Source organism: Chrysochloris asiatica, unplaced genomic scaffold (genome assembly GCF_000296735.1).
Source record: "Chrysochloris asiatica unplaced genomic scaffold, ChrAsi1.0 scaffold00102, whole genome shotgun sequence".
Taxonomy (NCBI): domain Eukaryota; kingdom Metazoa; phylum Chordata; class Mammalia; order Afrosoricida; family Chrysochloridae; genus Chrysochloris; species Chrysochloris asiatica.
In genome coordinates, this window is record NW_006408620.1 from 6,462,796 (window position 1) to 6,479,275 (window position 16,480).

At 47.1% G+C, this 16,480-nt stretch overlaps 1 protein-coding gene across 1 annotated transcript in view; it reads right to left on the reverse strand.

Annotated features, from left to right (window-relative positions):
• Positions 1-13,487, reverse strand: part of NUBP1 (nucleotide binding protein 1) — a 20,356-nt gene extending 6,869 nt beyond the window's left edge. The window contains exons 1-6 of the mRNA XM_006867246.1: positions 13,478-13,487; positions 13,248-13,352; positions 11,304-11,437; positions 5,301-5,369; positions 1,920-1,952; positions 1,189-1,279 (exon numbers count right to left, since the gene is read on the reverse strand). Of these exons, the coding sequence (XP_006867308.1) occupies positions 1,189-1,279; positions 1,920-1,952; positions 5,301-5,369; positions 11,304-11,437; positions 13,248-13,352; positions 13,478-13,487 (442 nt within the window). The remainder of the gene's footprint in view (positions 1-1,188; positions 1,280-1,919; positions 1,953-5,300; positions 5,370-11,303; positions 11,438-13,247; positions 13,353-13,477) is intronic.
• Positions 13,488-16,480: the final 2,993 nt, after the last annotated feature.

The following is a 16,480-nucleotide window of genomic DNA, read 5'->3' on the forward strand; positions in this document are numbered from 1 at the left end:
GAGAGAGAGAGAGAGAGAGAGAGAGAGAGAGAGAGGGGCTACTGGCATCTGACAGGTAGAGGGCAAGGCTGTTACTAAGAGTCCCATAATGCTATAGCGGAGCCCCCAAACCAAGAATTAACTTGCATGATTAAGTCTTAATACCAAATCAACCCTTTATTAATTTCATTCTCTGACACAAATAAGCCATAATGAAAATAATTTCAGGGGAAAGTAACATATATACTAGTACTAGTAAGACTAATGGAACCTTCGTGTGGTGCTGGAGGATAAGCACTGGAATTCGAGGTTAGTTTGAACTGTAAGATCAGTGGTTCAAACCCAGCAGCCGCTCATCATAAACCCTATGCAGGGTTGCCACGAGTCAGCACCAACTCAACAGCACCTGACAATCACAACAGTAAGATACGCTCACTTGGAACAGCCAAGGGGCAGCACCCATCCAAGGACAGGAGGGGAGCCTGGGAAGAAGGGTGGAACGAAAAGAAGAATCCCGGTAAGGAAAAGCATGTTGCAAGTGGGTTGGGGTGGGGGCAATCTATGGATATGAAGCAAAGGGTGAGACTTTGTGAATGTAAAACTGAGGATCTGCCCTGGAAACCTTGACGGAATTCACTACACAACGTTTGTAAAACATCATTTCAGGGCTGTATTAGGGTTCACAGAGAGAAATCTTATACTCCCCAAACCCAAGCCCACCGCCATTCAGCCAACTCTGACTCATAGCGACGCTAAAGGACAGAAGAGAACCAGGGTTTCTAAGGATGTCAATCTTTAAAGAACAGAGAGCCCCAACTTTCTCCCAAGTAGAACTGGTAGGTTTGAACCACCGGCCTCACTGTTATCAGTACAATGCTTAAACCAAAATGTATTGTTGTTGTTACGTGCCATCGAGTCGGTTCTGACTCATAGGGTTCCTATACAGGTTTCTGAGGCAGAACGCCTCATCTTTGTCCTGTGGAGCTTCTGGTGGATTTGAACTGCCAATTGTGGTTAGCAATCCAGTGCACATCCTACAGCACTGTGATAAAATGCAAAGTGGCATTTACATAAGCTCTCTTCAACCAATGAAGAAAGAGGTCACCAGATGCCAAGATGACGCCATCCCCCACCCCCAAGGTCAGAACACGCATGAAGCTGGGTGCAGCGGGTAGCCTTCAAGGGATGGGGCAGGGGTGAGTGACAAACCATTTTTTTTCGGTCCTCTCCAGATCACGGCGTCATCGGGACTGCTAAGCAAGAAACCCACCGACATCACACCCAAGTTGTCGTCCACATACTGCAGAGGGGACAGAAGAGCGACAGAGAGGATTGCGCTGCCACAAACCCGCTTTATTTAACACACAGAGGAGGCACTTTGGATGAAATGACCATGTGACCTAGGAGTACATGCACTCTGTGTGTCCTCAAATCATCTGAAGGAGGAAAAAAGATCCTATGCTGGGGGTGGGGCTAGGGGGAGCAGGGTTTGAAGGGGGTACCATGTAGCCTTACACTGTAATCACAATACACTTGTCTGAAATCAGTGAATGGTCTTCCCCTCAACTCTCTTAACCAGGGGCTGGCAAACCATGGCCCCTGAGGCCAAATCTGCCCCCCGGTGGGTTTTTGAATATAAAGTTTTATTGGAACACAACCAGGGCTGCTTGTTTATCTGTTGTCTATGGCTGCCTTCAAGCTACACCAGCAAAGACTAGACGGCCCCCAGATAAAAAGAGTATTTACTAGCTGATGCTTTACCCATGACATTTGCCAACCCCTGGTCTCAATGACACCAGAGTGCCTAGAAAAGGGCCTCAATAAATATGCTGACTAATGCAAACATGGATTAAGGAAAATGTTTCGAATCCACCACATATTCATTATACTGGCATGACATAACACACGACCTTGAAAACAGACAAAGAGGTGACACTCACCACAGGAGACCAGCCCGAGCCACTCTGGTGAACCTGTGAACATAAGAAATGATGTACCCCAGCCACAGCCTACAAAACTTGACACATTTTACAGCGCAGACCAAAACCAAACCCAAACCCCACTGCGGTGGGTTTCTGACTCAAAGCAAGCTGACAGGGCAGAGTCAAAGTCCCCCGAGGGTGAGACAGTGAAGTCCTTAGGGAAGCAGTCTCATCTTTCTCCATTGGAGCTACTGGTGGGTTGGAACTGCTGACCCATGCAGTCAGCAGTCCAATGCTTAACCTACCACTCCACCATGGCTCCTACAAAGAAGACAGCATTACAAATATCACGTGCCTTTTATGCTACCCCTGAATTCTTAAATAACTGGGTACAAGTAATGGAAGACATAATGTGATACTCCTTTCCCTCAAGTTTGGTTATTCTGAATCTACCCAGTTACCTAATCACAGCCAGAGTGCTCCTTGGAGGCCAGGACAGCCAGACTTCGTCTTTCATACTTCAGACATATTGTCAGGAGGGACCAGTCGCCAGAAAGGATATCATGTTTGGTAAGGTGGAGGATCAGAAAAAAGAGGAAGACCCCCAACGAGATGGACTTGAGAAGTGGCAGCACTGATGGACTCAAGCGTGGCAACAGTAGTGACGTTGGCCCAGGATCGGGCAGTGCTTCCTTCTGCTGTGCATAAGGTCACTATGGGTCAGTACCGACTCGATGGCACCTAACAACAACAACCTAGTCATAGGACCCTGGTGCCACTGCAGAATAATCACTGGACTGCTCACTGCAACATCAGCAGTTCAAATCCACCAGTCTCTCCTAGTGAGAAAGATGAGGTTTTCTGTTTCCACAAAGATTCGCAGCCTCAGAACCCCTATACAGGGTCACTGTGAGTTGGAATCAAGTTTCAGAGTTGAGAGAGTGAGGAACCCAGTCAGGGAACCAAAACTGAGTTCAAATAGACTTTTGGCTCTGAGGAATTTTTCCAGCATGACAGAACTCAGTTGTAGGTTGGTAAGAAAATGCAGGAAATTGTGAAACAATGAGGTTGCTTCAGAAAAAGCCCAAGAGTAAAGGGAATTACCTGAAATTGTTGATTCCAAACCTGCCCCATCACAATGTAGAGATCAAAGTCTATTTGCGGTTACCAGGGGCCGGAGGGAGAGGGAAAAGGGTGTCAGTGTTTATAGGCACTGGATGTCTGTTTAGGATCAATTTGGTTTGAGCCCACCAGCCTCTCCATGGGAGAAAGGCGAGGTTTTTGCTCTCCCCAAAAGATTTAAAGCCTAGTAAACCCTACCCAGGAGTCCTGGTGTGGCGCTGTGGGCTAAGGCATCAGACTGCAAAGTCATTTGAACTGCAAGGTCAGTAGTTCAAGCTCACCAGCTGCTCCTTGGAAACCCTATACAGGGTCGTTATGGGTCAGGATCGACTCGACACCACTTAACAACAACAACAACAAATCCTATCCAGGATAGTTAGCTAGGAGTTGAAACTGACTCAATGACACTTAACAACATCGATTATGGTTTCACAACAAGATTAACCTATGTACTTGATGTCACTAGAATTGTACATAAGAAAGAGATTAAATTGTCAAATGTTGTGTTATATTTTACAAAAACAAAACTGCCCCTCCAGTGGCCTGCATCTGAGCTCTGGCCTGCTGTCCCCTGGGGGCAAGAATCATGGGGTCAATGAGACACTCATCGCTGTACCTCGAGGCTCAACTCTCCGCCATCCTTTTATTTTTACAAAGTTATTGCTTAAATCAGAATGCTTATTAAAGCAAGGAGAGCAAGACTTCATCTCAAGTACTTGAGGGACTTGTCCCTGAACAATATCATGCTGGATAAAGTGGAGGGTCAGCAAAAAAGACGACGTTCCACAAGGAGATGGACTGACAGCAGCTACACCGATGGGCTCACACACAGCCAGGACTGTGAGGATGACGCAGGGCCGGCCAGGGTTCCACACTGTTGTACAATGGGTCACGATGAGTCGGAAGTGACTCAAAGGCACCTAGCAAGAACTTTAGCAGCTTCCAGTGGAACAGTGATCTCAGAAACGCTACTTCCTTAGAGCTAGGCACTAGAAAGGCTAGTTTCCTTTATGGAATCTTACGTTTCTCAAAATGCCATTGTTGTGGTTGCCATCAAGTCAGAACCAACTCATTCATTCAGAGACCTTTCGCACAACAGAACGAAACGCTGCCTGGTCCGGCTACGCTTAAGCCCACCGCTGTTGCCACTGTGCCAATCATCTCGTTGAGGGTCTTCTTCTTTTTCACTGACCCTCCACTTTACCAAGCATGATGTCTCCAGGGACTGGTCTCTCCTGATAATCTATTTAAAGTATGACAGACAAAGTTTGGCTATCCTGGCTTGTCAGGAACACTCTGGCTGTACTTCTTCCAACACAGATTTGTTTATTCTTCTGGAAGTCCACGGTACTTTTAATATTCTTCTCCAACACTGCAACTCAAATCAATCAATTCTTTTATGGTCTTCCTTACTCAATGTCCAACTTTTACATGCATATGAGGCTACTGAAAATATCCTGGCTTGGGTCAAGTACACCTTAGCCCTTAAACTGATCTCCTTGCTTTAAGGAAGTCTTGTGCAGATTTGCTTAATGCAACAACGGCATCAGTGCCATACAATTTACACACCAAACAATTCACCAGTCATAAGCGGACTGTTTTTATGCTCCCCCCCACACACACGCCCCCCACGCTGTAACATGTGTTAGGACTTCATATCTCTTCACGACTGAATACACAGCCCATTGCCCTAGTCACCGTCTGTTCCCTCTCTCAAGGTAGGGCTCTGCCTCGTTCATCGCTCTACTCCCAGAACTCAGAATAGTACCAGGAAACCAACTTGGAACATTGGTGTCCCGGGGACTCCTCCCCGTGCACTTCTTTCTGCCCCCCAAAGGAGGGGACAGTGTTTACCATGCCCCATCCCACATCCCACGCCAGCCTCAGTCTCTAGGGGAGAGACGACGGGGCAGAAATATCCCCTGCTTCCAGCATAGAAACCCCTTGCAAGCCCTGGGCCTGGTTTTCCAGTAGAAGTTACATATCCTTGTATTACACTTCTGCATTTCGCTTACTGTTTCCCTTCCCTTCAGAAAAAGTATCGAAACTACCTCTTCTCAAATGGTTTTGGTGAACTTTACAGCTAATTCCCCCTCTGAATGCATAGCTATTGTGAGAGTGGACAGAGGTCCAGGAATGAACTGGTGAACACCTCGTGCCCGCATAAAAGTTGATGGGCTTTGCGGACCTCTTGGTTAAGGGTTTAATAGTTCAGAGCCACAAAGTGTGTCTTAAGAGAGTATTTTCCCGAGTTTTGAAACATCTTTGAAATATTACCTGTTCTCCTTCTAATCCCATTATCTTGGGAATTGATGGCCCACATATATCAATGTCTAGAACAGCAATCTGGGGAAGAAACAGAGAGCAGAGTCGTTATGTAATGGTATGCACCACACACAACAAGTGCATGGCTGAGAGGGGACCAGGGTTACAGGGAAAAGAGAGGAGAGCCAGACACTGGACCCGACTCGGCCCAGGCTACTCTCCTGAGGGACACACATGATAGTAAGGACACATACCTTCCAGGTCATTGAGGGGACAGCCCACAATTCCTAATAAGAGCTCAGCAAAGTTCACAGACACTGGCAACATGGAGCCCAGCTCTGAGTGACCTTGTAACCTGGGCATCAGGTCACCTAGTGCCTCAGGCTTGGTCACTGCTTAGGCATTTTCTTGTTTGGTACGTGTCTATTGCCTGGAGGCTGGGAAGCATGCTCTTTTCTTTACAGAAAAAAACCCTGAGGGTTCGAGAGGCTCCATGACTTGTTCAGGGAGCAAGAGGCAGAGTTGAGATGCAAGTCAAGGTCGCCTGACTCCAAGGCCAGGGCCCTCTGTCCTACCCCAAGGGGTCTCTGACCAAGCCTCGTTTTCCCATGATCCTGAAGAGTAATGGTGGCTTAGGCTAAACTTCCTCAAAAGCAACTTAAAATCAGAAGCAAATCCTCTACAAATGTCCTGTAGTGAACCCCACCCTAAGACTGAGACTCAAAGGGAACACATAAACAGGCATGTAAGCTTGCTGGTGACCACACTGGTCTACTGGTGAGTGAAAGAAGGGGAAAGGCAGCAATGAAGAAATGGGCTGAGTTCAACCACAGTCCATTGACTCCTGTTGACCTGGACATGAGCGAAAGAAGAGGAAGGGCTGGTTGGTCTAAAGTGTGGCAAGACCTGGGGACACCTGAGCCTGTGGACAAGGACATAGCCACAGAGGGCTAGAGTTGGGAGTGAAGCATCCAGCTGATATGAAGTGAGAGGAGATGCACAAGAACACCCAAACTTGCAGGCAGTATGCATTTGACCTAGCCTCGATGGCTTGATAATCAGAACTCGACTAGAGGAAGATTTAAAAGAAAACAATTTTTGATAAAGGAAACGAGGGTAAATTGCTACAATTTGATGAACCTGACCTATACTCATGGAGGTAGTAACTCTAAATACCAACAGAGAGGGAAGGAGTCTTCACATCAAGTATTAATGCTATCCCCTCTGTACACAGGGTAGATAGGGACGGGCAACTTAGACATTGGCTACCTAAAATGAGGGGGCGATAAAGGCATGAAGTGACTGGCTTACAAGGTTTCAAGGGGCAGTTTAGTTTAAGAGTGTGGGGGTGTATAAAGAGTTCCCATTGAATAGTTTTCATCTTGGCTAGACGGGTCTGGCGAAAAGAGATGTGGATAAGATTCTTATGGTTCAGTAGTAATTGTTATCATGACTAATTGCGACTGTCACAAATGTAAAGGTAGAAGTTTTGTAACATAAATAGGGGAGTGATTAATCTTACAGTCCAGAAACAAAAGACCCTAGGACCATCAAGGAAGAAAAGCACAAGCAGAATGCAAGACCTTAACCAGAGAAGCATCAACACCAGAGATCGAGGCAGAGATGGGGACATGGAGAGATGGAGCAACTGAGGACTAAAGATTCATGGGAAGAGAGGGACTGAGAGCTGGAGGTCAGGAGGCTAAAAAAAAAAAAAAAGAGCTAAAGTAAATAAAGTAAATAGAGACAAATACTGTTGGTACATGGAGGGGATTATAATGATTGTAATGAAACAAAGTGTATGATTTGTTGAATGTAAAACTGATGATCAGCCCTGTCAACTTTCACTCAATTCACAATAAAAACCTTCCTGTAGTGGTGACTAAGTATAGCCTGTAATGCCTCCTTCCACTCAGACACCCTGACCCCGCCATCCCATCGAACTGACACAGGAGACAGCCCTTTCCTGGCACGGCTAGTAACCATCTCGAAAGCGGTCATGTGTCAGACCCAAGTGCAGTATCTCAGGGTAACTTTCTAAGTCACCCCAAATCCGTGTCTTGCTTCTCTCTTCATCATCTCAGCAAACCCAACCTCCTACTTCCTCTGCACACACCAGCTATAACTTGTGATCAGAAAAGCTTTCAGACTCTGACGGCCATTTGCCTCGCGCGCCCTCTGCTGGCCACCAGAGGAGCACACCGGAACAATGTACTCCATCTGACAACTGGACAGGACATTATTTTGTCTTCAGTTCTTGGGGCTGATTGATGTGTGATGTTGATCCGCACACATTTTCTATCAAAGCCTCTCGATTTGGGGAACTGTAGCCATCACTGAGCTAGAATGATGACAATCTTGACAATCATGGGAGGAGATCCTGGGTGGTGCAAATAGCTAAGCTCCAGACTGGGGTGGCGCTGTGGGTTAAGGCACCAGACTACAAAGCCGTTTGAACTGCAAGGTCGGAGGTTCGGAGGTTCAAGCTCACCAGCTGCTCCTCAGAAACCCTATACAGGGTTGCTATGGGTCGGAACCAACTCGACAGCACTTAACAACAAAGACTACCAGCTACAAGGTGAGTAGTTTGAACACACCCAGAGGCACTTCGGGAGACAGATCTGGCAACTTACTTCTGAAATGTCGTGCAGCTGGGCAGTTGTACTATGCACACCTGGGGATGCTGAGTTAGAATCAGCGACAACAAACAACAAAACAACACAACCAGGGGAGTGAAACTTGAATAAAATAATACATGTGCCCATGGTCACCGTTACTGAGTCTGTTCTGACTCACAGTAACCTTGGGGGTGGGGAGAACTGCTCCCACCAGGGCCCCAAGGCCATCATCTTCATAGAGGCAGACTGCTTTCTCGTTCGCCCATGGAGCAGCTGGTGGGTTCGAACCGCTGGCCTCAGGGTTAGCTGGCGAGTGCTTAACAACTGCGCCACTCTTAGGTGGTGGCACCTGAGAACACTGCTGAGACAGCCCTGCTTCTCCAATCTGGATCACCTGGGCTCTGTGCCAGCCAGGTAACCAGCTCACCCAAATGGGGGCCTCACGTGGCCAGACGGCTAGCTGCAGGGCAGAACAACTTATCAACAGCGGGTATACCTGAACCTGTTCAGCCTGATACTTTGGCTAGGTTACAGACTCTTCATCTGTAAAACACAAAGTGGTCATCCCTTCATAGGCCAATGACTGGAATAAATCCACCGTTACCGGGAAGTACTGGACACCCTGGGTAATGTAAATAGTTAATGAGCGTGCCTGCTAACCAAGAGAGTGGTGGCTCACGTCCGCCCAGAAAACTGGACGGCGCACACGGGGTGGCCAGGAGTCGGAATGTACTGGATGGCCGCTGGCACTGGTGCCCACCAGGTCCTCTCAGCTGGAACGTGCACAAGGGCATGGCACGAGGGTGGGCAGCGCTGGGACCTGAGCCTGGCCAGTTAGACTCGGGCCCGGGGAGGAGAGGGTGTGCAGCCCCTCTTCTTCCGCCTCCAGGGCTTAGCCCTCTGTTGTCCCCGACTGCCCTCTCTCCCGCCCTCCTGGAGATGAGGAGCTGGTTTACCATCACTCCCTCAGGACTCTCCATCACACATGGGGGGGTCACAGCAACACACTCACAGCAACTTCCAATCAGCTTTTTCCTCCATCCAGGAATCCTTCCGGAGCACTCTAAGAGGCCAGCTGGGCCCAGCATTCACAGCAAGTTGCCTGCCACCCCAGTCTGCCTGGCAGCCCCTCCTTTCTCCCATTGCTTCCTTTCTCCTCCCATCAGTCCCCATCCAGGGGTCCCATCTCTCTTCTCTTCAAATTCCTAGAGGATCTTGGATGGCACATACCATTCCATCCCAGTGGTACCATACACCCATTCCATTCCAACACAAGGTACCACAGACAAGCCACACAGGAGCCCAGAGACAATGCTCATAGAGAGTGGCTGTATACAATGACCAGAAGGGAAATGAATTGTAAGGAAGGATGCAGAGCCCAAGAAAGGGAGAGAAACAGCTGTGCAGACCCTCTGTCCCCGCCTCCTCATCGCCCCGGATGGAAGGCCAGCAGCAGCTCAACACCCAATTCTCTTCTGCCAACACCCTCCCCCAGTGCCAGACCAGGGTCAGCCAAATACGTGCCCCTGCTTTTGCACAGCCCACAAACTATTTACATTTTTAAACAGCTGGTAAAAAAAGAAAAACAGATAAAATCAAAAGAATTCTACTTCATAACCTATGACAATGATTTGAATTTCCAGTTTCAGTGACAATAAAGTGTGACTCGAACCTAGTCATGCTCATTGGTTTCTGTACTGACGAGGACTGCTTTTGTGGTACAACAGCAAAGCTAGGTCGTTACACCAGAGACTCAATGGCCCCCACCGGCCACAGTCACCACCTGGCTCTTTACAGAATAAAGCTGGACTCTGGACCAAACTCTGATTTCTTACTTATTAAAAAAGACGATCCTTGGATACTGAGATGTGTCCGGGCCACTGCGATCTTTGTGTGTATGTGTACAGAGTACATGCAGAGTGGTCTATTTTTAGCTGCTTAGTCTATTTTTTATATTGGGGTCTGGAGTCGTGTGTCACTCTGAAAGAATAAACGGTGATGTGTGTTCTACGTTAAAACAAGAGAACGCCCAATAATAGTAAGAGATGGTAATTCGCCACTTTAGAAAAAGGACAGAACAACCAAAAAAATACAGAATGCCAAAGTCGTCAGGGCTTTATTAAGTGCACAATGGTAATCAAGTGACTATCTGGATAATTTTTTCCTAAGGAAGTCCTGGTGTGGCGCTTTATGTTAGCACTGGACTGCTAACTGCAAAGTCAGAGGTTCAAGAACACCAGCCACTCTTGGGGAACTCTATACTCGATGGCTCTAAATAACAATAACAAAGAATACTGCAGATTTCTAAAGTCAAAGACATCACACACTGCCATTAGACCTTTCTGACAAAAAGAACTGGTTTTCTTCCTCATCCTACTACGCTTTTCATTCAAGCTCAAACCCGGAGCAGCACCAGGATAGTTGGCGTTGCTCTGCTCATCCTCCCATTGGGGTAGAAGGGGACGTGCTATCGCTGGGCTCTGCAAACTCTGCCTCTGAAAGTCAAAGTATCTTTCAGGCAAGGAGCTCTTGTAGCCCAGTGGTTACGAGTTGGGCTGCTAACCTCAGGGTTGGCAGTTCGAAACTACCAGCGGTTCCACGGGAGAAAGATGAGGTTTTCTGCGCCCATAAAGATTTACAGCCTTGGAAACTCAGTACAGGGTCACTATGAGTTGGAACCAACTTCACAGCACACCACCACCACCACCAATATTTTAGGCTTCACAGGCCAAGAGGCAAAAACAAGGATTTTATGTATCTATAAAACAATTTTATAACTGAAAAAAGCCAGTCTTAGCTCAGAGCTATAAAGACAGGAGGGAGCTGGATTTGGCTTACATACTATTGTTGACCCCTGGCCTAGAAAAAGGCAAAAAAGGGTTAACAAGAAGAAAGAAGTATAAATTTAGTATAATATAGAGATGTATACTGTTCATCGTTTTCACTGTAGGATACACACTGAACTGCTAACTGCAAGGTTAGTAGTTCAAACCCACCAGCTGCTCCTTAGACAACCTATACAGGGTCACGGTGAGTCAGAATCAACTCAATGGCACAATAATTCATTTTCACAGCTAGAGAAACAATGAAATACTTGAACCTCACTGCTAGGTATTCCCAAGTGTCCCTGGGTACGACTAAGAGTTGATGTACTTGGCTGCTGACCCAAAGTTTGGAGGTTTGAGCCCACCTGGAGGCAACTCAGAAGAAAGTCCTGGGGCTCTGCTTCAGAAAAACTAGCCACTGAAAACCCTATGGAGCCCCAGTCTTCTAACAACACAGGGGTTGGCAGGAATCTCAATTCCAGAGGTTCAACCTCATCTAAGAAAGCAGCTACCAAAAGCCAGCATGAGCCTTAAGACAGAAAGATATCCACTAGTCTCCCCGAAGGTCCCACCTGCGTGTTTTCATCCTCTGCCAGGCCATGGGCGAGGTGTGCACTGAACGTGCTCTTCCCGACGCCACCTTTCCCAGACAGCACCAAGATTTTGTGTTTCACGTTTTTCATTTTCTCTTTGATTTCCTCTATGGCTACAAAGAAAGCAGTTTAAATGGTTAAAGTCTCCAAGTAAATATTGAACATCATTCTTCCAACAGGCTAGAAGGGTGTGTGGCGTGTGGAATAAGCACTTAATGGTACTTAGTGCTGTAGAGAAAATAAAGCTGATCTCACGTTCGGAAATGTTCTTATTAATGTTCATTTTGCTTGCTCTTACTGGGATACAAACTCCCTGACTCTATGACATACGGAAATCCTTTGAAATTCCAATTTCCGTATCAATAAAGTTTGACTGGAACGTAGTCATGCTCACTGGTTTCTGTAACGACTAGGGCTGCTTCCAGGTGACATCGGCAAAGTTGGAATTCCACATCCCGGTTCCAAAACAGACCTTCACATGTAGTAATGATCCTCAGCCTGGGAGCCAGATTCCACGGGGGATATCTGCCTGTGTCTGGGGACGATTTTGGATGGGGAGGAGAGTTGCTACTGGCATCTCATCGAAGCGGCCTAGCATGCTGCTTACAATACACAGCACAGTTCCACAACAAAGAATGATCTCGTCCCAAGCCAACAGGGCTAAGGCTGAGAACCCCTGACAAATAGCAGGCACTGATACATGCCTGCCACTGGCAACTATCACTTACTGTACACCTCACTGTGCTTCAAACTTCTCATCTCAGATCCTTACGACAACACTGTGAGTTACCTACTCCGCTCCCGGTTTGCAGTGAGGAAACTAACACTCAGAGAGGTTAAGTCCTTTGTTCAAGATCACACAGCTTGGGCCAAGAATCAAACCCAAGTCTCTCTTTGAGTCCCTTTAAATTCTTCTCCTTTTAAGTCCCTTGGATGGAGGCAGTAGGCCCTGGTGGCACAGTGGCTACAGCACTAGGGTGCTAAGGGGAAGGTCAGTGGCCAGCACTCACCAGTAGTTCTGAGGGATGAACATGTGATATTTCGCTTCCACAAAGATGACAGCCGTGGGCAGTTCTAGTCCATCCTATAGCGGGCACTCTGACTTGGCATTGTCTCAATTGCAGTGGGTTTGGAGTTTGGGTTTATCTAGGAATGTCCCTAGAATCTTCTGTGCTCTTGAGTTTTTCCTTTGCAGTATTGATCATTATACTGATTTATTATGGCTCCACTATTAAACTGAACTCTGCCAGGGCCGTGACGGTGTATGTTTCATTCACACCGGTACCCACAGCACAGAAAGGCATCTGTTGTTGGTAGGTGCCGAGGAGCAGGTTCCCACTCTTAGCAACCCTATGTACCACAGCAGGAAACATGGTCCACACTGTGCCCATAAGTGATTGGTGTTAGGTGCTGTTGAGTCGCTTCCGACTCATAGCCACCTTGTATAGAGTTTCGAGGAGTGGCTGGAGAATTCAAACTGTCAACCTCGTGGTTCAAACAGCCCATGAGGTCCAGTGCATGATCCTACAGCGCCACACCAGGCCTCCAGATAAGTGATTAAGACATTATATTGAAGGAATGGGAGAATCTTTCCTCACAAGGTAGATACTTTCATCCTAAACTGGCTGGTGAAGCCATGATCTAATCCTAAGGGGTCCCTGTCTTGATGCGACCATTGCGGCCACTGTCATTCCAACCTCTAGCTCCACCCCTGCTACTCCATGATGAGCCCCGCCCCTCAGCTTGTCGACTTTTTTTCACTTCTCGCCTTCTTTGGGCCTTGCTCCCAACAAGAAGAGCCTAAACCCTACGTCTGTCACTCATCCTTCAGGTCCCGCCCCGACCACCTCCCATTTCCCTCCACGCCCCGCCTTTTCGGGCCCGTGCCTTTCACTTCCCGTTTAAGCCTCGCCCCTTCCTCACCCGGGTCTGGAGCGGCACCGGCTCCTGAAGCGCACAGCCGCTGGTTAGGGCATCCCTGACATGAGGCCCCTCGGCCCGCTTGGGCGCTACCGGTCCCGGGACAGCCTGCGTGAACACAAGATGTCAGAGGAGTTCTCGTCCCTTCACACTCACCACCCATGTTTTCTCCCCGCGCTCACCCTGAGGCACCCCCTCCATCCCGCCGCGTCGGCGTCAGCACCGGAACTCACCGGTGTACATTTCCGGTTTGCGACGCCCAATCTGGCCTTAGACTGGCGCGAAGTAAGTCTCGGATAGAGGGCTGTGCGCACGCGCGGATCATGTGCCGTGGGGGCGGGGCGCCTCTAATTCTGTTACATTTAAAACCGAGCACAAGTGTTTATCATAAATACTTGAACGTGTTTCCTACCTCCTCTCAATGCCACGACCCTACCCAAGAAACGAAACACTAATAGTTTATATTCAGACATACAGCTTGTATGTAACTTTACATGCCACAATTTCTAGTCAATTTACCAAATCACCCCCAAATTAGACTCTCCTCTCCTGCCCCCACATTCTGGATGCGCTCAAGGATCACGCATAGCCCTTTGTTATCATTTCTTTCGTTGATGTTAGATGCCAAGTCAGTCAGTCCCGACTCAGAGCGTCCCTGTATAGTGTTTCCGAGGTGCAGCTAGTGGATTTGAACCACTGGTGTCACACCAGAACTCCAATTGTCCTGTAGAATATTCCACACTCTGTTTTTCTGATATTCTACCTCGTGATTAGATTCGTGTTCAGTTTTGGGGTGGACCACACCTGGGTAATGTGTATTTGTCATTGCGTCACTAATTGGTGTCATTCTTGGCGATATGAAGCTTGTTCTCTTGGTAAAGGTGTTAGGGTTGTTTTGTGCCTTTTGAGTCGATTCCTACACATAATGATCCTATAGGTCAGACAGAACTGTCCTATAGCGTTTCCAAGTGGTGCTATGGTTAATGCATTGGACTTTAAGGTCGGTTTGAAACATAAGGTCGGCGGTTCAAGCTCACCAGCCGCTCCTTGGAAACCCTATACCAGGTCGGTTTGAGTCGGAACCTATTCCATGGCACTTAACAACAATCTTTACCAGAGCAGATAGTCAGGTTTCTCATCAGAGGAGCACTTAACCATTGCCACCTGAGCTCTTTTGTGTTCAAGATAGTGCCTGCTACATTTCTCTATTTGTAATTAGTACTTTGTGAATAGTAATGTGAATATCCTGTTCACCACCAAACTCTCAGGGTTTTAGCATTATTCTTTCCAGAATCGCTTAAGTGGGGCTCTTAACCATTCCTGGGAGGCACTATGCAAATTGTTCTCTGGAGGAAAGCTGGAGTGCAGTGTTTTTGTATGATAAGCACTGGACTTCAAACCACAATGGACTGCCTTTGGGGGAGAGAGATAAGGCTTTCTGCTCCAGCAAAGATTTACAGCCTGAGAAACCCTATACAGAGTTACTATGTGTAGGAACCGACTTGTGGCCACTTAACAACAAAGGAGGAAACCGAGGCTCAGAAAAGTTAAGTGTTTGCTCAAAGTCTCACAACAAGGAGGCTGAACTAGGACTTCTTGACCGCAAGCTCTTTTCCCCCTCTACCACAGTGTAGAGCACTAAGATAGGACCGCTTCAGATTTTCCAGAGTCCTGGTGTGGTGCTGAGGGTTAATGTGCTGGAATGCAAATGAGCCGGTTTCAACCACAAGGTTGGCAGTTCAGGCTCACCAGCCCCTCCTCAGAAACCCTATACAGGGTCTCTATGGGTCAAAACCGACTTGACGGCACTTAACAACAACAACAAATTTTGCCTGACAGACCCTTCTAGCTGTTTTCCGTGGTGAGGACGCCACTGTGAGTCTTTCTTTTGTTGCTAATTACAAACCACCCTGCACAGTGGTAAGAAAGAAAGATCTACTGTTTTTCAGTCTTCCCCCTCTATGCCTTCCTTCCCATAACCTATCAAAATGATCAAATGTTCCACACTAAAACATAAAGTAAAATAATCCCCTCAACCTGACTCCGGATCTCTCTCCGGCTCCTCCCAGCCAAACTCCTGTTTTACCTGGGATGGAAATTTCCATCTATTTCTGTTGTAGGAGGGCAGAAATTAGGTAGCTATCAATGCAGATTCTCAGGGTTAACCCCAGATCTCCTTAACCAGACACTCAAGGGCTGGGCCAGGGACTCTGCATCTTCACTTTCATCAGGTAGCAATTATAACTTCTGAAGTTTGAGAACCACACAAATCAGATCGTGTCACTCTGATGCTTATAAACCTTTAATGGGACCCTATGGCCCAGAGTAAAGCCCAGTCTTCACAGGGTTTTCAGTGACCTGTTTTATCCCTCCAGCCTCATTTCTTGCTGGGTATCATCAGGAATGCTGAGCGCTACCTACAGGAACCCAATCCATTTCTCAGCCTTGTTGCTCACTGGGATCCTTTTGCTGGCAACACCCTACCCCCACAGCCCTCTCCTGCCCAGCCTCACCCAGTCCCCATGACTTAGCTCTCAGCCTTAACATTTCATTAAAGCCATTTCTGGTATGCCTTCTGCTTTGCTAAAATAAAGTATTTTCCACATCTCAGTTCTAATTTATGTTTAAATAACTTCAGAATGAGAGATGCTACAAACTAACAACAACAATAACAAAAATCAGCACTTGGTGTTTTCATTTCCGTCACATTTACTTAATCTTGTGAGTTTGAAATCATAGATTTTAAATGTAAATTTTAGTCTCAGTCCTTGTGATCAAAAATGGAGACGAGTGATTCAAACAGAAAATTTAAGATGAGAACTACATTGCTTTCTATTTAGAGGACTGGTATCCTGGTATGGCGCTGTGGCTTAATACGCTGGACTGCAAGTTTGGTTTGAACCGCAAGGTTGGCGGTTCAAATTCACCAGCCACTCCTTGGAAACCTTTTGGTTAGCCGTTGAGTGCTCAACCAGTGCACCACCACGGCTCCTTGTTTGGCATTTTACACATATTCAATTATTTTATTCCCCACAAAATTCTCGTTGTGTATGAACTTTTATGATCATTTTGCAAATGAGGAAATTGAGGATTAGAAAGTAAAAGTGACTTCCCAATGTTGTCATAAGACAACATAAGAGTTGAGTCAGGATTTGAACCTGTGTTCTCTGTCTTCAAAGTATGAACTGCAAACCACTCCCTGGTACAATCATAAAACCTGGGGAGGTTTGAAAAAA